Genomic DNA, 24,662 nt, shown 5'->3' on the forward strand with positions numbered 1-24,662 from the left:
CCATAATAAAGGATCTTTTCTTTCTCGCCTAAATTTATTGTTTTATTCTGACTACAAAGCAAACTCAGCTGTAGTTTACCTTCCTGTCCTAACTTGAAAAATAGAAATAAAATAAGAAGGTCGAGACTAGACGGATGAACACTCCTTCCTGCCATGGAAATAGATGACTCAAACAGACAGTTCATCCAGACTGAGAGGCACACTTCAATTCCCCGTCGGCCGCCCAACTCATATCCACCACATTCTTCAAAGATTTCCCCCCTTTTCCCCTCTGCCTCTCTCTCTCTCTTTCCCTCTCTGGGAACTATGTGAAGCCCGGGGGCAAAACGGGAGTCATCACCTCACTCAGAGCGTCCTCTCCGCAGCGTCTTTATGGCTAGATTTACTGTGCAGCAGCATCTATAAAATCATTTAATGGGGTTAATGTTGTTAGGTACACAGGCCTCAGTTGCCAGTAAACATGTTGCCTAACAGCCTGCGCAGAAAAGAAGGAAAAAGAGAGAGAAAGAGGGAGAATGATTTCTGGCCTCGCTGTTTTCACTTTTGCTTCTCCCCCAGAATCTAAGTCCAGTGATTCTTCTTCTTCTTCTCTCGTCTTCTTTGTTCTTGGCTCTTCCATATAAAGATTTTTTCCTCTTCTATCATGCACCACCTGCACCAGCTTCTTCATCCTACATCTGACTTATCTGACTCATGTTCAAGACGTTTCTTCTCCACATTCATCTTGCTCAAAGTTCATAATCACCAAAGCACAAAGGGGGCATTAAACTGAACAATAGAGAAAGACTGCGGTGCTTCATCCTCACCTGCTACTTTTTCCTTTTACTCACTTCTTCTCGCTGACTCTCTCTTACTCCGAGTCCTGCTCTCTCACCTCTTCCTCTGACTCCCTCCTTCCCATCATGATGCGAGCGTACACCTACACTGAACATGAGTCAGGCCGTGGAGGGCGGGAGGCTGACCTGTGGTGTAACCATGACGACAACCTGGTGCCTACCACACAGGGGTCACCGGGAGCCAGCCTGCTCTTAGTCATCTCGCTGTAGCATCATGTATCGCACACAGCTACTCATGCAGCTGAGGAATGAATGATCAGAACAGAATCCTAACAAAGAGGCTCAATAAGCGCAACGTGTCACATAAATGACTTCAGCAGAGGGAAATGTATTATAAAAATATTGGACTGGTTTTACAGCACTGGTACCATCCTAGAATGAACTTCATGGGCCTATTAAAATAGCTACATTAATTACTCCACCATCTGCTGCCGCGCTTTCTCCGTTTCCAGCCACAACACCCCGAGGCTGGCCCAGCGCCATGTGATCCAGCTCAGTGGACGAGGTGGAGGGCGGACCACCTGGTTGGCTGACCTGTGGCTCCCTGCTGATTGTCACCTCTGGCTGATAATGTGTCTGCGTGAGTCTCTGCTCCTGGAGGTAGGTCTCCTTTATCAGGCCCTTCGGCTTTTCTCCCAGACCTCCCAGCACAGCACCAGGCAGCGTCCAGCCTCCCCGCGACAAGTTGGGACCAGTCTGTGGTGAACCTGCTGTTAAGTAGTTGCTTCCTGTGTCCCAAAATCATGCCCCCCCCCAAACACACACACACACACACTCACACACCTACACACACACACACCCACACTCTCACACACACTCACACACACATGGCTGTTAAATGACCCTAACTGGTCATCATCTTTATCATTTTTTGCTTTCGTTGATAACATTTGATTTCTGATGCTAAATGTTGGGACATGATAAGTGTGTTGAACAAACGCACACAGAGAGTTACTGTTTGATCATCATGACACATCCTGAGTCACAACCGTCATCACTTCCACGATAAAGATCATCATCGTTTTGCACTTTTTTTCCTGTTTGTCCAAATTTAATCAGCTTCCTCCTGAAAAGCACAAAGCATCCTGAGTGATGAGAAATTAACCTCAGAACCTCCTCCTCCTCCTCCTCCTCCTCCTGCCCTGATTCCTGTTTCGATCAGCATCTCTTCATCAGCATCCTCCCTGTCTCCTCCACAGTTCCAACTCAGTACTAATCACTGATAATCAATATCGATTACAGCTCCAATCCCTGAATGGGCTCTCTGCTGATGGACGCGCGTGCGCGCACACACACGCACGCACTGAGGGGGGCTGAGGAGGGAGGAGAGGGGGCTGGGGGGGAAACGCGCTCTCGAGTCTTAAGTCATCCAACCAGCCAACCAGCTCCGCTCGCTGAATAGATGCACCATCACCAAAACGCGAGGGGAGGCGCAACGGGCACGGAGCTGCTGCTCTCTATATCCAGCGGCTCAGAGGCGCTCTGACACCATTCACTCCAGAGTCCCGCACAGCTGAGGACCTGCTGCAGCACCGGGCTCTGGACACACTACACGGACAACTTTCTGCCTTGTGATTTTCGGAGGGCATCTGCTCTTTTGGATTATATTCACTGACGACTGTTAGAAAAAAAAAAAAAAAAAGAGTCTTAATCCTAAATAACATTCTCCCAAAAAGAAAAGGAGCCGCGCTTCTTCCCTGATATCTCCTTAAACTGGGCTTAAGTCTGAAGCCTGTTTTGTTTCAGAAGGTGAAGGACAAGTGCAATGCTGGTCAGGCTGCTCTCTTGGGATTGTCTCCCTTGCGCTTGAGGAACTATGCCGAGCTGCAGCACAGGGCTCGTTCAGGAGGACGCACACTCATGTGAATAGCAAGAAGCGACGTCCAGCCTCGTCAGCCTTTCTACAGTTTCCAGCAAGTGCAGCACGGTGTCCCGACTGAGCCGCTGCGCTGCTCGGACACTCCGGTTTCTCTCCCCGAGGGGATGGTTGTGGATCCTGTGGGGCCAGGAGCGACGCTGAGGCTCCTACACGGCAGCACCTTTTTCGTGTCTGGGGTTAATTCTAAATTAAAGGGAAATGAGAGCCGCACTTGGTTACTTCCTGCTGTGGACGACGTACCTGCTGCTGGTCACTGCTGAGGTAAAGTTAGCGGCCGGAGCGCAGACTGCGGCTCTTTGGCCCCGTGGCGCACATAGTTTGGCGTGATTTTATTCGTGTGAGGGTGCAAAGGTCCCACAGAGCAGCTCCACGCACAACTCAGCAACCTGATGCCCAGCTGCACAGTAACGACTCCAGGTTTTTAAAATCCTGGAAAAGACCTCAAGATAAGATGATTTAAAGCAGCTCCTCGTTTTCTTTAACCTGCAACTCATCCAAAGTACTTTTTTTAAAAGCGAAATTAGAAAGCTGGGGCTGTGCTGAGGTGTTATTTTAGGGGCAGTGTGGAAATGAATTCATTTTTCAGGAGTGAACAAACAGAACAGCAGCCTCCATGAGGGGCAGCGACCACGCGCTTCCCGCAGCAAACACCGCGTCTGCACTTGGACGCGCGTCGCAGTTATTTTTGGCTTTTGTGCCAAATCTGTTTGTAGCCTGAGCCAAGTGGGCAAACGTTTTGGTTGGGCTGAGCGCGTTCATGGGAACCGCTCCGGGTGATATAAATAGCAGAGTCCTCTGAGCCGGAGCTGGCCGCAGGTGCAGAGGAGCTCCGTCCACCGAGGTCCTCCCACCCGGAGCTCACATCTCTGCGATTTAAACCCAGTCCACTGTCCGAGCAGAGACGCACGTTAATGTTTCTACTCTGCATGTTGGGGCTCATTCTATTTAAAGCAGGAGTCGTGTTCAGGACTTTCATGTTGCTGGATGCCAAATTATCCACATTTAAATATATACATATATATATATTATCCTCTATTGCACCGCTTGCTTAAATCGCACAATTTCTTATGAAGTGAGGAATGAGGTTCGGGGTTTCTCCGTGGATGGGGGTCACTAGTTGGCACAAAGTTGTCCCTTCACTGATCTTCGGCTGCCGGTTGTTTAAAGTCTTTATTTACGCAGACAAACGTTCCCCACTGCGCCGACACATCCCTGACCCTCCTCTCCTGTCTGATTTCTCTGCCCCCCCTGAAGGAAGTGGAGTTTCCCCAGGAGCTGATAGACCGACTGTCCCACAGTGAGATCCACAGCATCAGCGACCTCCAGCGGCTACTGGAGATTGACTCCGTAGGTAAATTCTGCCTCTTGATTCTTTTATTTATAGACCTGAGTTTGTTGTTGGATGTTGCTCAGATGTGAGATGCTGCTGCTGCTGTTGCTGTAACAACACGGAGTAAAGGGCAGAACTAAAAACAAACAACAAAAAAAGGCTGCAGGATGCATGATGGGATGACATCAGGGGCGGGACTTTATTAGCACTAAAAGTATGCTTTATTCTGGAAACACCTTTAAAGATAGCCTGGACACTTTATATAACATGGCCAGTCTCATGTTTGTGCCTCAGTGAAGCAACACATGATGACTTAATGGTCACGGTAAATAAAATTACACTCATTTCTGTAAAGATCACATCATCTAAAATAATCAGGGCTGCGTTTTTAAACTGCAGCACATTTGTGGGAAAGCTGAGTGAATTTTGTGCAAATTAAAAGTGAACCAGAAGGCCGCTGATGTTCGGCTGCAGTCGTTCATGGACCTGCTGGTGGCTGAACGCTGAGCGGCAGAAACTGATGCTTGAACAACATTTAATTGAATAAGATGTGTAGACTTTGCAAACCCTGCAGAATGAGTGGATTTGGTCAACAGACAGGTCCAGCATTCTGCTCATTATATTTAGCAGAGAATCAGAAGTCAGGGAAGCTGTGACTTGCATGACTTGTGCAGCCTCCAGTTGCTGAGTGCAGCTCGGACACGCGGGATAAAACAGGAAACATGACAGGTGTGTTCCCCGTACACATGTGACGAAGGTGGGCTTTCACTGACAGCCATTTATTTGTGCATATTCTTTCAGCTGCAGTAGTCAATGCGACTAAAGGGCTGCGTTGCAACAGACTGCACATTTGTTGCACCGTAAACAGAGACGGCAGCTCAGCAGCAGGCCAAACGTGCTTCTTCGGCTTCAGGTGCTGCTTCTCCTTCGGTCTGTCTCGGACTGTCTTAGATTAAGTTACAGCAGTGCACTGGAGGAAGCTGTTTGCCTTCACATGAGCCTCTATTTACACAGGCTCTGGCCATACATCACATTCAGGGCTCTCCCATAAAGATTTGTTGATGGAAATAGGTAATTACTAAATTTGCTTTAACTGTCCCAAATGATGTCAGCTACCTCACCGGTCACAGCTCATTAGCGAACCTTATATTCAGCAAAGCAGCACTGAGACGGGTCTCTCGCTCAAGTTTTCTCCTGTGAAACCCTGTGTTTGCTTTTCCGAAGGATGTATCAATTAGAACTAATAGCTCCACATCATTAGAGTGTGTTTCATTTATTAATTCACAATCAAACCTGGACTCCACAACAATGATCATGCTGAGCCCAGAATAGATCCCCGCAGCGCCTCTAGCATGAGAAGAGGTGTTTATAATTGAATTAACATGTCTTTCTTCAAACAGAGTAATGTTTTGCAGGGTAACAGTAGTAGGCTGATTATTATTACGAGGACATAAATCTGTCTGAGGGCCAGCTTGGCGGCCCTGACTAGCCCATTAAAAGACCTTTGACGCCAGCCAGAGGGGTATTTTCAGAGCTTTTGTTGCAGATGTCCGGGACAGTGAGGCTACCAGTATAGACTGAACTGTACGTGGCACAGCATGGCAACGAGGCAAGAAGAAAGTAAAGGCTAAGATCTATTTATTAAGGCGAAGCAACGTGTTTGCACCTTGCAGGTAGTTTTATCATTTTATTGAGCAAGACACAATGTTTTTTCCATCTTTTTTTAAAAACTCTTCTTTGTGTTGCTTGTGGAAATCTGCGGTCTTTACAGTGTCGTTCAGCCTGTAAGGGTGGATGTGGCAGAATGAGTGGGAAAGCCTGCGGGATTCGGTGTGTTTCATTTAGTGCCGCTTTGCTGGGTGCAGGCTTGTGTTTGTGAGGATGGTGTGCTTAGCGCTGACTGACAGATGAGATGACCCCGTTGAAGTCTGCAGATGCTGTCTGGCCCCCGAGGTGCTCCTCTCCTCTCCCACCCGTCTCCCTCCTGAGGTGGCCCCTTGCCTGCCTGCTCTTATCTCTTTCAGTGAAGGACTTTGACAGAAAAGGGAACCTGACTCTTGACATGGGGCAGAGGTGGAGGAGGGAGCAAGAAGGAATCTGGAGGTTGTGTTCCTGCATCACTCAGAGAGGCTGCAAGTTGTTGTGCAATCTGCTTTGTTTCTGACGAGCTGGCAGCGTGTTTAAATTCTGTACAGCTGGCAGCGCTGCCATGAAGCTGCAGCATCTCAAAAACAAAGCGATCGTGCCTCCCGCCTGCCCTCACGCCCACAGGGAGGACCTGCTGCTCATATGACCCCAAGTAGTTCTTTGTCAACTCAACCATGTAACTGTTGACAATAACAACACAAGGAAGAGTGACAGAGAGAAAGAATTATGGAGTCACTTATTACAACAAGTCAACAACATGTTGGCTATTTGCACAAGCAGAGGGAAAGAAAAGAGAGGAGGAGGAGTAAAGGGAGGGAGTCGAGGCCCTCAGCTAATGGTGGGAGTAATTTGCCAGTCATGAAAGCCTGATTCATGGCGAGAGACTGTCTCCTGTCCTCTTTTCTCTTGTCTCAGTTTGTCAACGCTCCGGGCATGTTGTTGCTTCTTAGTCACCTGGAACCAGCAGAGGAGCAAAGCCCTCCGTCCACCCTTCTGCCGTCTCTACCTCTCTATTCAACACCCTTTCTTACTCGCTCTTCTTGCCTCATTTTCAGTGCTTCCTCCTGCCTAATATCCTGCCTGATCACCTGCTCTCTACCTCTTTTGTGCTGTTTCTCAGAGCGTAAAGGGAAGAAACAGCAGAATGGTCCTTTTATTGTGCTGAAAACAGGCTCTCCACAGTCTGTAAAAGGCTTCTTTATGTCCTACCTTCCTTTCTCCTGTCAGATTTGATAAAAACTGTCTGCGGGTGGTCACCAGTGTGACACCCTCCTCCCCTCTGCCTCCCCCAGACAGGAGGAGATGGAAACAGGGATAGGTAGAGCAAAGTAAGAGAAAGCACAGTTGGAGTCAGTGATCCATAGCGTTAAAAGGTTATTAGGTGGGAAAATCCTCCAGATAGCCCCATGAGTCCACTTGACAGTGCTGCAGACAGTGTAGGTCTGTGTTTCACCGTCTGTGTCAGGCCATGCAGAAGGTGTGCTGCCGATGTGCAGGGTGTGCATGTTATCTCTAAGTGCGGTTGTACTCGCCTGAAAGCTCAGCTCTTTGCTTAACTCCCGGCCTCGGCTGTAGTCAACACTTCCCTTCTGTCAACCTTTGGTTCTGGGTCACTGGTTACATGACTGACTGCACGACTGGCTGGAAGGAAATTTCCTTAACTCTCACTGAAGGAGGACTGACACCTGACAGACCTGTAAAAAGAAGCAAATAAACAACCAATCCCAGAGGTAGAAGCATGTATAGGGAGAGGAAATCCCTTCAGATGACTCTGGTCAGAGCACAAAGAAGCTGCAGGAGTGGAATGTGTTTGCCTATGGCTAAGCTTTGTCGCGCTGGTGTACATTGGGTTTTAGCATGTTATGGAGGATAATGACAAGAGTTTGCGTAATTGTGAGTATGTGTTTATGTTAAGTGTACAGGTGTAGGACTCTGTTAGCCAGGTGGGGTGGATACTCTGTACCTACGGACAAGAAGACCCACCCACTTAGCAAACACTCTCAGACTCTGCTCTTTGGGAAAGGGCAGTATCCTGTGGACAGGCTTTATCATTTTATAGCTGCTTTGGCACTTTTCTGTAATGCACCTTATATTCTGGGTGGGGACCAAAACAAGCAAGCTTTATCAGATGACCATGACTGTGAAAAAGCTGAAGTGGCTATATTGGCCTGGAGAGCTTTAAGAAGCTGGCCTTGCGGCATAACAAAACATGTACTTTTCCAAGCCACTGAATGATTGAAAAAGCAAACATTTTCAGGTAAATGAGAGACACGAAACCACTAATTAGGGCCAGGAATAATGGCAGCTGAGTACCACCTGTCAAATGACCGCTTTAGTCCCCTGTGCGTCTGTTAAAGCTGGTTGTTTTTCAAGGAGCATGCTGACTCACCTGAGTCTAGTTACTTTATTCCTGCCGGGAAAGTTCAGCCAAATGAGTGAGTCAGGCTGACACACAAAGCTTGCAATTACACAGAGGTCTATGTAAAACTGCCTCTTGCCTGCACCCTCTGTACTCTGGACTGTTTACCTCAATTTGTGACATCATCAGCAGTCGCCCTGCACGCCGGCGTGTAGAAGGGAACTCTAAGCCCTTCAGGGAATCAAAGAATCAAACATACAGCACAAGAAACCAGTCGGAGGTTACCATCTCATTATGGTTGTGTGACTAACCGACACATAGTTTGTTGCGGAAGGCGCATATAAAACATGGACGGCAGATCACATGTACGCGTCTGGCGAGGCCTACCAAGCCGCCCATCACAGCACTCGGCAGTGTCAAAGCTGCAGCGGCGGTTACAGGCTGCAGCGGTCGGTTTATTGGTTGAATAAGCTTTTAGCGTGCGTTACTGTGTGACATTGCTAATATGGCGGCCTTATGTTTTGACGAGGAACAGGAAACGATGTCATTGAGGAGGCGAAGTACCACAAGCACCACAACCACCACAAGAACTACTCTCGTCATCACGGTTACTACAATGACCTGAAGAGTTCTCAGCTACACAGCCGGCGCAAGAGGAGCATCGGTAAGACTTCAGGAACACAATATGCTTCACTGTGTTGCTCAGAGGTTGAATCACGATTACGTTTGACACTATATATACATCACAACTTGGCATGCAATATTACAGTGTCAAAATGCACTAAAAATAACCTGTATCTTAAATATCACCCCTGACACATGAGTTCCCAGGAGATGAAACCGATCACTTTACACTAATTTAAAACAAAGCTAATACTTAGTGGCTTTTATACTGCTTTTTTGTGGATAAAAGGAACCCTAATGAAGACATCTACCCAGTATTTATGGCAATCAGGGAATCATGAGAAACGAGACTGGTGTATGAGCTCGACGAAGACGTCTGACATGAAGCTTTTTAATTGGCCAGAGGCTCTCAGATCTAAGACACACGCGTCAGGAGAGAAATATATCCTTGAGCGTGGAAATTCCAGGCATTCAGGGTTCAAGTTGCAGCTCGCCTGGGCTCTCAGTCAGATTTCTTCATAAAACGCCACGCGGTACGATATCTGATCGAGGCGTGGAGAATACCATGTAGTGTGTGATGTGTGTGTTAAAAGTGGCTGCGTGTTCTCTCCCAGCAGCCTTTAAAGCAACACAGGATGAAGTCGCTGGTCGTATTTCATCTGTGTGCTCTGAATCATAAGTTTATGATACAGTATACCATTTTGGCAGCTGTCTGCAAAAGCCCTCATGTTCTGTACATGACATATCATCTTTACGACATAATGGTATCTTACTGTACGCTCTCCGTCAAATCTTTGGATTTGAGCGCCTGTCTGAAGTGAATGCTTACAGCCGTCGTCTTTTCACTGTGGCCAGCAGGGTCAAAGGCCATGATTTAATTTCCCACCGGTGGACGTAAAGGTTTTCTGGCCTCGTCACGCTGCATTAACCCCCGTGAGGGCGCTGAACAAAGGAACACTCTTTTTGTGTCTCACCGACTCTTAAGCTCCTTAGCCGATATGAGATCAGCTTTTTGGATAGCTTGTCTTCTTAACAGCCTTAAAGGCGGTTGGGTGTGATCTGAGGTAGGACGAACAGCTCCCACACCGAGTGAGTCATCAAATAATGAGCAGCGAAAGAATGCATGAAGCAGCTGTGAGGGAAAAGGACGGATTACAACAGCACATCAGCACACGCTTGTAATCGGAAAATTCATCACTGACTGCTGATGCACACCGAATGCATTCACATGTCCCTCTCCTTGTCTCTCTCCAGTAGAGGAGGCTGTCCCGGCGGTGTGTAAGACACGGACGGTGATCTATGAGATTCCCAGGAGCCAGGTGGATCCCACGTCTGCCAACTTCCTGATATGGCCGCCCTGTGTGGAGGTGAAGCGCTGCACAGGCTGCTGCAACACCAGCAACATGCGCTGCCACCCGTCCCGCAAGCACCACCGCACCGTTAAGGTAAGACGCACAGCAGCAGAATACGTAACCGACTTGTTTAAAAGCGTGCTTGTATTCATACACAATCACTCCAAATAATGACCGCATTGCAGTGATAACCGCACAGTACAGCACATATAAGCACCATTTAACACACCCGGCTTTTCATGGAAGTGCTCATTCTATATCTTCCTCTTTGCTCTACAACCCCTGCTACCGTGGTACCCCTCTCCTCCGAGCCTCCTTGGCCAGTACCCAAACATCGGCCACCTCACCTCCGCTGCCCCCTATCCTCTCCGCTCTCCTTCCATTTCAGCCGATCACCACCCTCTCTCTGCATCACTCTATCCCATGTTTGGCCAGAAGCCAGGGTGGCTGTGCCAGGACAGCAGGAGGGAGGAAGAGAAGGAGAGAGAGGACAGGCAGACAGGGTTGTTTGCACTTTCTGCCAGGACATCTGTTGAAGGATCGGCCCAAGAGGGATGCTCCTGCCAGATATAAGTCAGAAAGAACGCGAGAGAGAGTTTGTGTGGGAAAGAGAGGGCGAACTGTATCTTGAGAATATCTGAGTGTCAACCACTACTCCTTCGCTCTCCGTTTGTTTGGCCTTTTGTCTTCTCTGGAGGCAGTGAGCTCAGAGGAGACGAGGTGACAAAGAGAGTGAGAGAGGGATTGCAGGGGGTTGCACTGTTCTCAGAGGCTCTTTGGCATCGCTTGCTTGAAAACATGTCCCTCTGTTAAGGATCAGAGGAGACACGGTGGCTGGAGCTGAGATGTATTTGTGATGTATTTACACTACACCCTGTTAGCCAGCGCACGGCTCTGTTTGGAGGTATGGGAGTTATGTGGTCTGTTCTGTAAGAGGAGGAGACAACCGGGGCATAAACAGGATAGCCTGGAACACTGACTGTGTTTCTCATCCAGTCTGCACTCCATTCTCTCCTCTGTAATCAGCGTGATCTTGGCCATCCATGTGTGCTGGGACGTTGCTTTCTCTCCTGCTCCTCATGCATCACTTTAAAGATGCCGCCTTGATAAAACAGTGGAGTAATAAAACAAATACCAGTCCTGTGTGCTGCTGCCTTTTTCCCCTTGGCACACTGGCACAGGTCACGGAGATTTCAGTGTGGATAGAAGGACATTCTCTGCTTTTAGTCATGGAGTAGAAACAGTAAGGCTGCGCTGACAAGACGGCCATTGTAGGGCACAAGGAACTGCAACCAGGGCAGGGTTTATGGTCAGAAATGCTGAGTCATAGTGCGGTAAGAGAGTCGAGCTCTGATATACAGCACAACCCTGTGCGTCTGTCCGTCTGCATGCAAGCTCATCTGTTTCTCCGTCCGGCAGACAGTCTGTGTCTGTCGTCCTCAATAGGAGCTCTGTCTGTGATCACAGTGATGCTGAGGGACGGAGAGACACTGACGGCGGCACACAAGACGGTTTAAGGCCTGGTTCCGCTATTCCCGGAATGCTGTGTTTCGTGCAACTTTGTCCGTGTCCCCGTCATGACACCAAGAATACGGACTCGAGGGGGGCTTCGGGCGTAGTGGGCAGGCTTATGTCGGGCGCCGCTTCTTTATGCTTGGTTCCAGCGAACGGGGCGGTGAGGCGTCGCGTCCGTGGAAAGGTCATCCGTCAGGGCGCCCCTCTGGTCAGGAGACATTCACCATGTTGTGTGTGAGAGACATTGTCTCGTGCCAAGTTTTTTTTTCTTCCTTTTCTGTCCGTCCCTTCAGCAGTCACTCTGAACAGGGGTTCAGTTTGTGCTTTATTAGAAAGCTAAAAATGTTGTCCGTCCCTGGGCCTGACTTGTTTTTCTTCTGCAAGCCAAAGATTGGGAAAAGAACACATTTGCTGTGTTTCTTTCCGTCTCATTCCACTATGCATTTGTCCAGTTTATTTATTTATTCCCCGTCTTCTCTTTCTCTCCCTCTTCCCCTTTTTTTTCATGCTATGGACCCAAAAAAAGAGAACGGGTCTGAGCAGGTCCACAAGTCTGTCCTGTTCAGTGGTGGGGTAATAAAAAGGCAACTTTAAATAGGACCAGCGAGGGAGGAAAAGGGGCAGATCTTAAAGCCACCTACTTTCTATTCCTCGGTCTCTCTTTTGCCCTCCTCTCATTCTTTTGCAGTTTTTTTTTTTGCACTTTGGCCCATCACTGTGATAAGTCTATCTCTGAAACTTTATTTGTGCGTGTATAGGTTGCATTCACATAGTTGTTTTTGTGTTGTCTGAATGCCGTGTCGCGGAAAGGACACAGTAAAAGGAAGAGGTGTAAAGATAAGCGACATGCCGGTCATTTAGAGGTGGCTCAGGATTCATAAAAGAGATTAAGTGAGGAAGGCAGAGATGGAAAGACAAACAGAAAGCGAGAGAGAGAGGAGAGAGGCAAACAGAATTCTTAATGAGCAAATGCTTTTATGTATTCGGGCTCTATCATCCCTGCATTCCTTTAACTCCTCCTTCACCCCCGCCTCCTTTTGCACTTTCAATGACACCATATTCACTCCCTCTATCCCAGCATCTTGGCTCTCCCGTTTCTTTTCCACTGAAAATGATTTCTCCACACTTGTCTCGTTTCTTTGACATTTCTTTAAAAACATCTCGGTGATTCTGCCACTGTTTCAGCGTCGTGGCGTTCTCAGAGCTGTTACGATCGAGATGTGGCACGAAATGACGCACAAATTAATACGTATCAGAATGAATATATCACATGTTCAAAGACAGATTCCACTTCTCCCCTTGTCCAGCCCTCCTTTGTCCTCCTTCTCCTCATCGCTCCTGTATTTCCTCGGTTCTTCCTCCTCCTCATCTCGTTGTCTCTGACCGCCGTGTCCAGTCTGATGGTTTTCTCAGTGCTTCTGGCTCAGAGGTTCGCCGCTCACTCGCTCGTAAAACAACAGGTGATTGTGAACAGACAGGACTGAGGAAGCAAGTTGTGTGTGAGCTACAGAGAGATTTGTACACACATGTACACTTGTGTATGTGTGTGCGAATCTAAATGCCTCTCTGTGTGTTCTTCTTATGGGGCAGAGCAAACAGGCCATGCCAAAGAACGGACCTGTCACTCATGCTCTCACTGATTAACTCTCAAGGCTTCTGCTGTACATATGCTTTAGAGGTTCATAACATTCCCATTCATCATTCAAGAATATCAGGTGAGATTTGAGCGTGCACGTTTGAAACAAGCAAATCAGAGTTCGGGGCTTTTAGTGCTTACAACACCAGGACATCTACTCTTTGTGGTCTTCAGCTGCGGAAATATAGTTGACGGTAAATGGAGCTTTTCTTTTCTTGCATCAGTTGTAGAAAATGAACAAAAGAAAAAAGGAGAACACATAAATGAGCTGCCAGTTATGTCTTTGAATCCCACAAAATGCAAAGAAAAATGGCTAAATTTCAGTGTTTGTGCTGTGAATGGCATGTAGTAGTCTCATTTTTGCAAATTTGCTTCATACAAAAAATAGAAGGCAAAAAAAAAAAAGAAAAGAGAGAAGTTAGTGTTTCCATTGCCTTCGTGTCAGCCTTTAATCTAATCAGTATGGCACTATTGTTAGAATTCAGCTCAGTTTATCTCATTTGCTTTGCCCTTGAAGCATTACGCAGAAGAATCCTGCAGAGGTTGGAGAGGGTCATCAGCGCACATCTGTGTAAACCCAAGAAGAACATGTGTGTCGGTGAGACGGAGAGTCCGCGCTCTGCTACGTAAACTCCCCGACCGCAGAGCAGGGACAAGGCCGTTTGTGTGAAGTGGCAGCAGGAGGAAGACGGGCCGCAGAGTAATGAAGTGTTGATGGCTCCGGCATCAAAGCGGAGGCTGACAGAGGCCAGGCGGATGTAGCCTCGGTGCTGAGTGTGGGGGTCCACGTCTCCCTGCGCCGGCCCTCGCCCCGACCCCGACTCACACATGCACGCTGACAGTTACCTCAGCGGCGGCGGGTCGCACGGGGTGTCGGGGGGGGAAGCGGTAGCTTTAGCCCTGCGGTTGTGCGGGACCCTGACTTACGGGGTGTTTCATAAATAAACGACAGTGCGACGGTGATACAGTGAGAATGATTTATGATCATCAGAGGAGGTGGGTTGGGGGGCAGATGGGACCGAGGGGCCTCCCTGTTTGAAGTGCCTCGCAGCTGTGAATTATTTCCCCTTTGATTCACTCAGCTCTTCGACGAGATGAAGAAGGGTGAGGGAGTTTGTGCGTGTATGGATGTGTGTGTGGCGTATGGCGGGGGGGCAGGTCATAGACCATGGGAGTGTCCTGACCGTGCCAGAAGACTTTGGCTACTGCTGCACCGGCTGGAATGCATCAGCTCGAGCAGGAGAAGTAGCGGCGTATTTTAATCATATTTTTACTTCGTTTCTGTATTTTCCTTCACTCCTCCTCGCCCGTCCTCCCTTTCACTCTTCCCCACTGACTTCATCCTCCCCCTCCACATCTCCTCTCCACACAGACCCCTTCAGTCTTGGAGTCTGATTGTCTGTTATGTGAAATAGCTGTTCACTCCCTCCTTGCGCTTTCTGTCTCTTTCCTGAAACAGAGCCATCTCCCACTCTCTAATTTTACCCCTCTGTCAAGTCTCTGCCATCTCCTCTGTCTTTTTTTGCTCTCTCATGAAACTCTTATTTACGTTTTCCTCTTTTAAGTGCTCAGCGTGTGTTTCTCTCAGTCCTGTTGTTCTGTAAAGACAGTCAAACCGAAAGGTCATCTTGGGATTCTTTGATATTTGATATTGCATGATGGTTTGCAGGAGAAGGGAAGCACAGCAGAAGATGTGGAGGAGAAAGATAGATATCCACATCTGGAGATACGTTGGTGGGTGTTAGAGAGAGGTTGGGGGAGAGCGGTGTGCCATGAAGCGTCTTTTTGGTGAGCGATGTGATGAATGCCCTCCTTGCTTCCTCTCTTCTCCTCACACCGCCTGTGATAACCTCGGGGTTGAAGCTGAGGGCAGCGGCAGGTTGTCTTTGCCTGACGTCCAGCCTTCGTCCTCGGTGGGTTTCCGCTCTCTTGTGGGTGTCATTTTTTCCTTCCTTTTATTTCAGACGACAGACAGACGGAGACACATGAAGCTTCACCTCCTTTCTCCTTGTCACAGTTGTAGCATCTCGGGTCTCTTCTTTGTGGCCAGTGTCTCCTAACTCCCCTCCCGACGGATGGCTCGCCACCCCGCCCTGCCTCAGTTCTCCAAACACACACATGCATTTTTGTTTATTTTTCCTCGATTCTGTCACTGTTCCAGTTCGCCATGGCCCGCGGTGCACATCCACATCCCCGCTGTGTTTTCCTTGGAAGGCCGGAGTAAAACTTTCCCCTCCATCATGCTCTCATCAGTGCTTTGTGCTCAGGGAATTCCCAATTAACCCGACTGGGACAATTGGCTTCAGCAGGAGGGCTGCGGAGACACTGGGGACAAACCAAGGGGGTGCACTTCCCAGAGCCCCCAGCCTCACCCCAGCCCTGTGGATCGGATATCATTCCACAGCCGCTCAGGGGGACTCTTTCTCAGGGCCTCGGCTTTCTAGGGAGTTTAGAGCAGTTTGATTTATACAAAGAGAGTGTGGGGCCCCTTGTCGTAGCATGGGGGTCTCTCTCTAATGTATGTTTTATGTGGGAAGTCATTGACTCTGTGCCAGATAGGAAGCCAGTGATCTTTGTGTAGGGGTTAAGATGTGGCTAAAAAAATGACAAACACAGAATTAAATATGGAACCAAAGTGGAAAAATGGTTATGAGAGGGGACCTCCGCTCCTCAGAGCAGCATCAGGAAACAGGAAACAAGGCAGAAACTGAAAGTGTTGAAAAACCAGTGAGAGAGCAGGCTGTTTGAAGCAAACGGCAGCACAAATATACAAATCTAGAAACAAATGTGCAAATCTGCGTATCTCGTGCATGGAGTGTTTTTAAACCTGCTGTGTGAGAAGACATCCGACTGCTGGGCCTCTCGTCTGAGGGGCCCATTGCACCATCCTTCTGTCAATAGCTGTTTGTTTGGCGAGCAGAGTTTGGGTTTGTGTGTGTTAGTCATTAAGATCGGCATTAGAAGTGTCAGACATGGCTGACTCTGCTGGCTTCCTGCGAGCTACTTCTAAAGGCCCCTCAGTGCAGACATTCCCGTAACCAACGGCAGCCGAGCCGTCCGCGGAGACAGCTGCATCTTTCATCTCTCTTTGTCTCCCTGTTTTTCAGATAATCGGATTAAATATTAGCAGCGGTTTTCTGGGAATCCCATGTCATTCTGTGATGGTAGATGACAATACACCATTGATTACTTCTCTACCTATCCAGTCAGTGTGAGCGTAATACGTTTCCCCAGTGGACAACCCAGAAACTAAATGTTAATAGGTAACACATGAATGTCATCTCATGCAAGTCATGATCATGGTCGCTCCCTCCTCCCCCTTCCTTAAATAACCCCCTCTGTTTGCACACACACACACACACACACACACACACACACACACACACCTTTGTGTTCCCTAATGACAGTGATGGTCCACCTTCCTGCTCTTAGTTCTTCCCGGCTCTGGCCTTTCACCCGCTCTCCCTCTCTGTCAGGGCCCGGTAACAGCAAACACACCACCACTAACCCAGACACCATTGTCCTCTGTTTGCTCACCACATACCTCCTCTGCTTGTTTACCCTCTTTTCACTCCCTCTCTTCTTTCTCTTCCTCCATGGTAAGAAACTGTTGCAAAGGAGTGGTCCGGCTCGGTTTCAGCCTCACCGAAGGACCCTCCGGCCTCTGTTACAGCACATGAAGTTGCTCTCTCTGTGTGAATGTCAACATTATACCTTGTTTTGTCAGACCAGGATTGGTATGTTCGTTTGTCTGCATGACTAACTCACCACCGAGAGCCAGCCTTGGCGGTACGCCATCACAGGCTAGAGGAAGAAAGCCTCTCATCAGTTTTGGCCCTGCGTATGCGTGTGTTAGCCTCATGCTGACTCCGAAATTGTGTTGCTCATAACACCAGAGAGCGCTGAGAGATTGTCGGCCAATATCCTCTCTCATGCAGTAACCAGGATAGGTAAAGCAGGGGATATTGTTTCCATGTGGCCCCCAGGCCCTCAGTGGTGGATGAAGAGGTTACCTGCCCTTGGCACTCAGATCAGAGAGGGAAAAGCATGTGGCCACCTCCCCTGAGTTACACAACAAGATCATCATAACCTCCAAGCAACCTTTCCTCTTCAGCTTTCATCTAAGCTTTAATCAACATCGTGTATTCATAACCCTCAGGGCATTGGTCGTTTTTGTTACCGGCTATTGGGTGGGAAGCAGAGGTCTGAGCCCTAAACTGAGAGGGTGTTACCAGCTGAGATTAGACCAAGTAAACTGTGTTCCTTGCATGCATGCTAAGCAGCACTTTCCCTAACCCATGAAGAAATGTGGTATAAGGCCAACATGTTGGGACACGGTGAGGGCGTTTAGGTGTGTGTCTGTCTGGATGTGGATGCTCCAGGCCTGGAGCAGAGGGGGATCTCCCAGCTTCTCTTCTCCTGCCAGGGTAAACCTTCCCCAGGCCTCGGGGTGTACAATGCTCCCCCCTGCCCTCCATCTCTCCCCTGCCATTGTTTGTTTGGACAGGGTCATACGCTCAGTTACACACCTGATCAAGAGTACACAACAAGTGGAGCCCGATGAATGAGCTTCTGAGGAATGCTGCCGTCACCCTCAAACAGCGCCTAGTTTTTTATGAATCGGTTTATGGATGTGTCATCAGTCACGGAGCTGCGCCTCTCGATGTTAGCAGATGGGCAAAGAGTGTGTACATTCATCGACACACAGGGAGGAGTAATGACGGTGCTGGAGCGGGGTCTGTGGCTAACCTTTTAACTCTTCCTCCCTTCAGGTAGCCAAGGTGGAGTACGTGAGGAGGAGGCCGAAGCTGAAAGAGGTCTTTGTGCGGCTAGAAGACCACCTGGAGTGTGTGTGCACATCACAGCATCACGTGGCGGAGCACTCAGATGCAGAAACAGGTAAATGTGACCCTCAGATTTGTCATCTCCAGCATCCTCGCAGCACCGCCTTTTTGCAGAAAGATCCCTCTGAGGCTGTGATTGCTGAAACCCTCCCTCATCCCCACATCATGCATCAAGCATTCTGCTTTCCTGCCTTCCTCGTGTCTGTTTGATGGTTGTTTTCTCTGTCTGGCTCCTTGGCTTTGCACCAGATGACCTTTTTCTGCGACTGCTCCCAAACAGACAAACATACCGCTGATGTGGCCTGCAATTGTAAAACTGTAAAGCTTGTGTGTTTTTTACCTTGTTAGGTGTCGACGTGTGTGTGTGTGTGTCAAAGTGTATACGAATTTGTGTGTTAAGGGAGGGTGTCCAAAGGCTGCTTGGCATGACAGCAGGTAAATCCGCCAGTGCCTTGATCTGAAGCCTTTCTCTCCCTGGGAGCAGATAAGCGCTGTAATGTGTGCTGATAAGGCATCTGAAGTATTTATAGCGTGTTATATCTTTGCACTCTCTGCTTCTGTCCCAGGGCTGTTGTGCCTCTTTCTGTACCATAAACCCTGCTTCTCGCTTTTAACCCTCCTTCCTATCCACCCTCCCTGACTTTGTGTTTTCAGGCCACCGTAGGGCTAAAGGTAAAAAAAGGAAACCTAAAAAGCTAAGGCCCAGCAAGGATTTATTGGTGACATAATAAAGTTGGTGCTCATTACCCAAAGTCCACTGGAGAGCTGTGAAGGGAACAGGTAGGACTTGAGCACTGAAGCCTTCTCTCACCTTTTGGCACTGCACTGGCCCAATCAGGGTGCAAAGAGGGCCTGCCAATCACTGTCACCAATCACATCACAGCCAATCAGTGTGAGACGAGGGAGGGCTGAGGAGTGTCGGCTCTGTGCCCCAAAGCTGCATGTTGAGTTTGTGGCCTGCTGAGCATGCACACTGCATATATCTGCTTGCGTGTGGTTGAGTGCACTACTTCTGTTGTATTCTACCATAAAACTGTTTGTCTTGTTTCACTCCTTAAAAGGCACCAATCTGTCTTTGTTTGCTTCTGCCCTCCTTCACCTTATTATCACCCTCTGAAAGAGAGAAAGGGACTTTTTGGTCTTTAAATCAAAAAACAAATAAAAAATACTTTGTCCTCTCTTTACTTTGGGCACACACAGAATAACACACACATGCAGTATTTTGACTGGACACAACAATGTGCAGTCTGATCACTGTCCTTGAAATCGGGAGAAACGTGATTCAGAACACTTTGGGTCTTGTGTGTGTCAGTTTGCTTGAAATGCATGACCAGATTGATGAAAGTGGGATCTAAATACAAAAGCACAGTTTGTTTCACGATGGAGTGCATGTGTTACGATTGTGAACTTGCAATACTGATCCCGGCTTTGTTTCTCTTTCCTGCAGTGGATGTGAGGTGAGACCAATCAGAACAAGGGACTTCAGCGTGGGACGGACCTGAACATAGAGGAGGCCACCAACAGGAGCCCTGCTCTGTCCTCTTCCCCACTGTTGTGCAACCTTCGTTTAAAAAAAACAAACTTTTCTGTAAAGTCGAGAGACTGAAAAATAGACAACAGACAAAAAGCAATAAGATGCCAAAGGTGCTTTTTTTTTTTTAAAAAAAACAAACAAAAAAACAACAACAACAAACTACAAAACGATAACCAGAGACTTCCTCTGTGGTTTTCCACAGACAACTGAACTGTGCCGCTTATTAAGAAGAAACGAGGAGATGCTGTGGAGCTCGGGCGGGGCAGACAGGCCGAAGGGAGATGATGAAAGGGATACGTGTTGAACATTTTTGACTGACTTTGTTTGAATAAGACACACAGCAGAAATGGCTGTTAAACAGTTGGATCAAGCTTTCATGGGAATCCGATTCAACATTAGCGCCCTGCCCCGTTTAAATGACTCATGCACACAGAGGAAGGAAGACAGAGAGATATAGAAATGACAGTGGAAAGAAAAAATAGAGACGGACGGAGAGTCTCTGTGGAGCTTCAGACTTTTTGACTCATTGGACGATTGCTCTGAGTAAAGGGTTAATCTTCTCTGAGACCCCTGGTTGTCTGTGACTTTGCCCACCTGTTATGTACAGTTAAATTTGAAAAAAGGAAGATGCGCCGCTACTTACAAACTATTTATATGTGTGGACGTTTGCTTTCTGTCTCCTCCAATACAAAAGAAAGAACAAAAAAGGTGTTTTTATTGATATTGCAGACATGCAAGAGTTCTGTGTGGTCCGGTTCTCTGTAGCCATCAGCATCACAATCTCAGTGTCATTTTTTTTTTAGTTGTTGTTTTTCTTGTCAGCCATGTTTCTTATTATATTACAGTATATCTGATTGATGTCAAGTCTTGTATATGGTTTGGATATATGTGTGCAAGGAGGAGATGTGAGAGTCAGTACAGGCAGATGCTTTATTTTTGTTATGAAATATATTATGCATACTTATATTCAAGCAGGAATTATGTTTATTTCTTTTGTTGTGGTTGAATGTCTGTATTTAATCCATTGGAAGAAAATGAAAAAATCTGGGAAATGTTTGGCTTGGCTCGGACATGGCGGCCTCAAAGTGAGAGGTAGCGTACTGTAGTTCATGGTACAGTTGTGGCGACTGCCCAGTCCTTTGTGTGCATATCGGAGTGTGTGCATCCCAATCCCATAAGCACTCAGACACACTAGAGCAAGCATGGCTGAATGAAGGGGGATGGACGGGCTGCGTGTGCGTGCTTACACACAGTTTCTCTGCTACACGAGGCTATTTTTCATCCATATCTCTCCGACGTTGATAAGGAAGATGCCCGCCCAGTCTGCTTCACGAGCGCACACGTTGTGCCTGCAGAAGAGCAAAGTCCACCTTAAAGTCTGAATGAGAGAGGAGAGCAAATCGACAAGGGCATGAATGGGCTCCTTGTTTATTCAGGCTTTACTCTTGTGTTGACAGGAGAACAAATGTCTGATCACTCCACCCTGTGTAGTTACACTTCATGCAGCCTCGAACCATCAGGACAGACAATGATCAGCTCTCTGAGGTGGAAACAGAACAGTGCACCGGTGGAACACTTACTTCCCGACCAGTCCGTGTGATGAATGTGCAACCAGGGCAACGTGGCGCAACAACAACGGCCCTCTTCCACCCTGTGTTAGAATGAGGACGTTTGACTGGCGTTTTTCAAACAGACAAAGGTGAAAGAGTGCAAAGCGAATCAAGCGAAAGTCACATGAGAAAAGTTGAACGGAAACATGGCTGTGTCAGCTCCTGCTGCGCTGTGGACATCCCACCACACCCACAGCCCACCTGTGAATTATACACTGACTGGTGCTATATGTGTAAGGCTGATGTTTCACCACTGTTCACATCCACATGTACGTCACTGTAAGATAGTGTTCTCAGTAAATCAGGGACCATGTGTGGAGCTGTTTGATTGGACAACGTGATGCATTATGCTTTTATTAAGCCTCTATTACTTTTCCTTTGAGCTACCATTGGATAAAGACAGCAACAATCATAATTTATATATTTATGTTTTCAACAATAAATATATTTCTGCTTATGAAACTGTCCACTGGATGTTGAGTGCCATAAACTGATCCTTGTGTCTCCAGGATGATATTTTAAGATAATACTAGATGTCATGCAGCGCTATAAATAGACACTTTATTGGAAGGAACACTATCTGCTCTCTTTAGGTACAGTAAGTTTTACTTAAATAATATTCAAAGCAAGATCAAAAGAGTGGAGTCCACATGTATTGGTGTTGTCGCAGCAGGCGCGACAGAAGCTGGATGTGAGGGTGGTGCTGTATACAGGAAATGTGAGCTTTTCCAGGCTTGCAGGCTGAGCAGGAGCTGGGCTTTATTCCAGGATCCACCAGCAGCAGACGGTAGGTTCTGGGGGCTTTATTACTTTTCCCCGAGCAGCTCACTCTAATCCCAGGGCTGAGGGACATGAAAGTCCCTCTCCTTTGCACTTCCCAGCCATACACCCCGCTTATTACCTCAGGAGGGAGCCAGATAAAGAAAGGCAAGACATGAAAGAGGAAAGGGATCAGAGAGACAGCAGCTCAGCTAGCCAGTGGAACAGGGGATAAAGTCAATAAAGATAAAACAAAGGCTAGAGGTTTGATTGATTTTATTGTTTTTATCTGACATGCACAGCTTTATTCACAAGAATGGGGAGAGGATTTAGAATGTGCAGTGAATTCACCATGCAGGAGGAAAAGGCAGCGACATGGTAGGGAAAGGAGGAGGAGGAGGAGGAGTGGGAATACCCCGAGAGAGCAATGGGATGGAGACAGAGGGGGAAACTGAAGAAAAGAGGGAATGAAGTGGACTCAGGATGTGGGCAATCGGCACCACAGCAAGACGGGGCAGACAGGGCAGCACTTAAGTGGACATGCTGCTATAAACAATGCCAGAGGGGCATGAGGGGGCAGGTAAGGTGTGAAAAGGGGCTGCTGAATGGGCTCAGTGTGTGTGTGCGTGACTGTGCGTTCAGTTGAACAATGCGTCGGCGGTCTCCTGGTGGGAAACATGGACCGCTGGAATTTCAGGCTCTTGCAGGGAGCAAACTGTGACTCGACTACCCACAATGCACAGGGTCAGAGTTCAGGGTTCACGGGTCAGAAGGGGATGTTGCTGTTGGTGCAGATTGTTAAACTTTAATTATCTCCCTTCTGTTTTCGTGTTTACAGTAAATGAGTTTTGCTGCTTTTGGTAACTTTGATGATTTCAAATCACAAAACGTACAGATTCGGATCTGACTGTCGGAATTAGCTTTGACTGTTTCCCTCCCAGATTACAGATATTTTAACTTTTGGTTCATTACTTTCTTCCCCCGCCCCCGTCCTCCCCTTTCCTTATTTCCTCCCTGTCGCCCTGTTATGTTTCTCCTCTCTGCCCCAACCTGTGGCCTCTGGGTTTTGAGGAAAGGCAGAGGTGGCCTTTGAAGATGGCGACAGCCAAGTTTGTCCGGGGCCACAGCCATGAATGCACGTCTTTGTTGTCCGCCGCTCTCTCACGTCTTCATATCCTCCCCCTGCTACACTCCTTATCCTCTCTCTGCCCCCCACCGACTCACACGGACACGCTCATGCCCTCGCCGGGGCCCCCTTTGCACAAATGACCCTGCTAATTATGTATTTAAGGTATTTGGCTCCTGTGAAAACAGCTTTGGGTTAGCGGTGGAAGGTGGTGGGGCGGTTGGAGAGAGGAGGGTGTGTAGGACGTGGTGTGGTCCATGGTCTCATGGCTATCATTACTGCCCAGCGTTGAATGTAAACACTGGATTAGGGCAGCGAGGGCTGATTCAGGAGAGGGCAGGTTGAGGTGGTGGTGGTCGACTGCGCTTCTGAGTTCTGGTCTCTGGTTTCAGCCCCGGGTGGCAGTCCCTCAGAAACCTTTCTCTCATGCACACACACAGGTAATGGCTTATTAGCAACAGGAGAGACAGCAAAGCATGTAAATACTCACCAAGCTTCTTCCTGTTTCTTCTTGTTCAGCTTCAAATCGGTTACTTTTCATTCTCAACAAACATCTTTGTTGTAAAAACCAACTGAACATGACGCCATGTAGTGCAAAGTTTGTCTCTGTCGATGTTTGATGAGACGTGTGTGTCTTTGCGAGATACCATGTGACCCTCGACTGACCAGCAACGCAACAGAATGAGGACAATGTTCATGGAACTCATCTGGAGACACCAAAATAATTCATGACAAAACTTCCAGTGATGCAGCGGGTCTTCACCATTAGACCTCCTTCACACCCAGTCGCCATCCGCCCTTCCTCCCACCTTCTTATCGGCCCTCTTTGTTAAAATGCTTTGTCACAGTGCCGTCAGCTGTCACGTGTCTGGGCCGTAGCAAAGCATGGGATCATCATGTCGTGAGGAGCCCCGAAAGGACAGCTCTGAAACTGGATCCCCCCGGGGAGGGGGCCGACCGATGCTGCCGATAAACTGGAGATGGACTGTAGCCCGTTGGTTCTCCCAGCGGGAACCTGCTGACACAGGACTCCTCTGACAGTCACACTAACACCCTAAACTCACACTAACCCTTCACCTTATCAAGGAGGTTCAGTTCTGAACCTGCCAACGACAAGTAATCACACTCTCCCATGAGACTAACCTCAATCATCAAAGTTTGCGAAAACACAGCAATCTGGACTAATCCAGTCAGCCCAGTGCACACAGGGTTTACTGGCGGGGCGATGGAATTAGTTTTCACTTCCTCTTCCTCCAATCCATCTTTATCTCTTTTAATTGACTGTGCCAGCGTGTGTGTGGAGGTTGAAAGAAAACACGAAAATCCTCACAGACTGATCCGACTTGCCTTTTCTCAAAGTGCTGCCCGACTGAAGTGAGCCTCTGTCAGGTCTTGTTAAATGGAGGGAGGGAAGAAGCGAGACAAGCAGGGAGTGAAGGAGGGCGTGGCAGAGGAACTACTGAGAGCGTAGAGGTCTCTGGAGGGAGATAAGTCAGGTTCTAATGGGAGCCCAAGTTTGTATGTGTTGTAATTACAAAGAGAGATACATGGAGTCATTGCCTCTGCTGTGTGTGCGCTCGTGAGAGAGGTCGAGTGTGCGAGCATGCACGT

General features: G+C 48.1%; 1 protein-coding gene across 5 annotated transcripts; it reads left to right on the forward strand.

The window, feature by feature from the left end:
• Positions 1-2,330: 2,330 nt before the first annotated feature.
• Positions 2,331-21,628, forward strand: pdgfab (platelet-derived growth factor alpha polypeptide b). Of its 5 annotated transcripts, none has more exons than XR_520268.1 (7): positions 2,331-2,976; positions 3,970-4,066; positions 8,581-8,715; positions 9,930-10,120; positions 17,951-18,077; positions 18,677-18,802; positions 19,470-21,628. XR_520268.1 is itself a non-coding variant. In XM_008283792.1 (6 exons), the coding sequence occupies exons 1-6, from the start codon at positions 2,914-2,916 to the stop codon at positions 19,481-19,483; spliced, it is 627 nt and encodes a 208-aa protein (XP_008282014.1). In that variant the 5' UTR covers positions 2,335-2,913; the 3' UTR covers positions 19,484-21,628. The 5 variants fall into 5 exon arrangements, 1 of the variants encoding a protein (XP_008282014.1); XR_520269.1 differs by having other exon boundaries at positions 9,933-10,120; XR_520271.1 differs by having other exon boundaries at positions 8,587-8,715; positions 9,933-10,120.
• The last annotated feature ends 3,034 nt before the right edge of the window (positions 21,629-24,662 follow it).

The sequence above is a fragment of the Stegastes partitus genome, unplaced genomic scaffold (assembly GCF_000690725.1).
Source record: "Stegastes partitus isolate 25-593 unplaced genomic scaffold, Stegastes_partitus-1.0.2 Scaffold327, whole genome shotgun sequence".
NCBI classification, from domain to species: Eukaryota; Metazoa; Chordata; class Actinopteri; family Pomacentridae; genus Stegastes; species Stegastes partitus.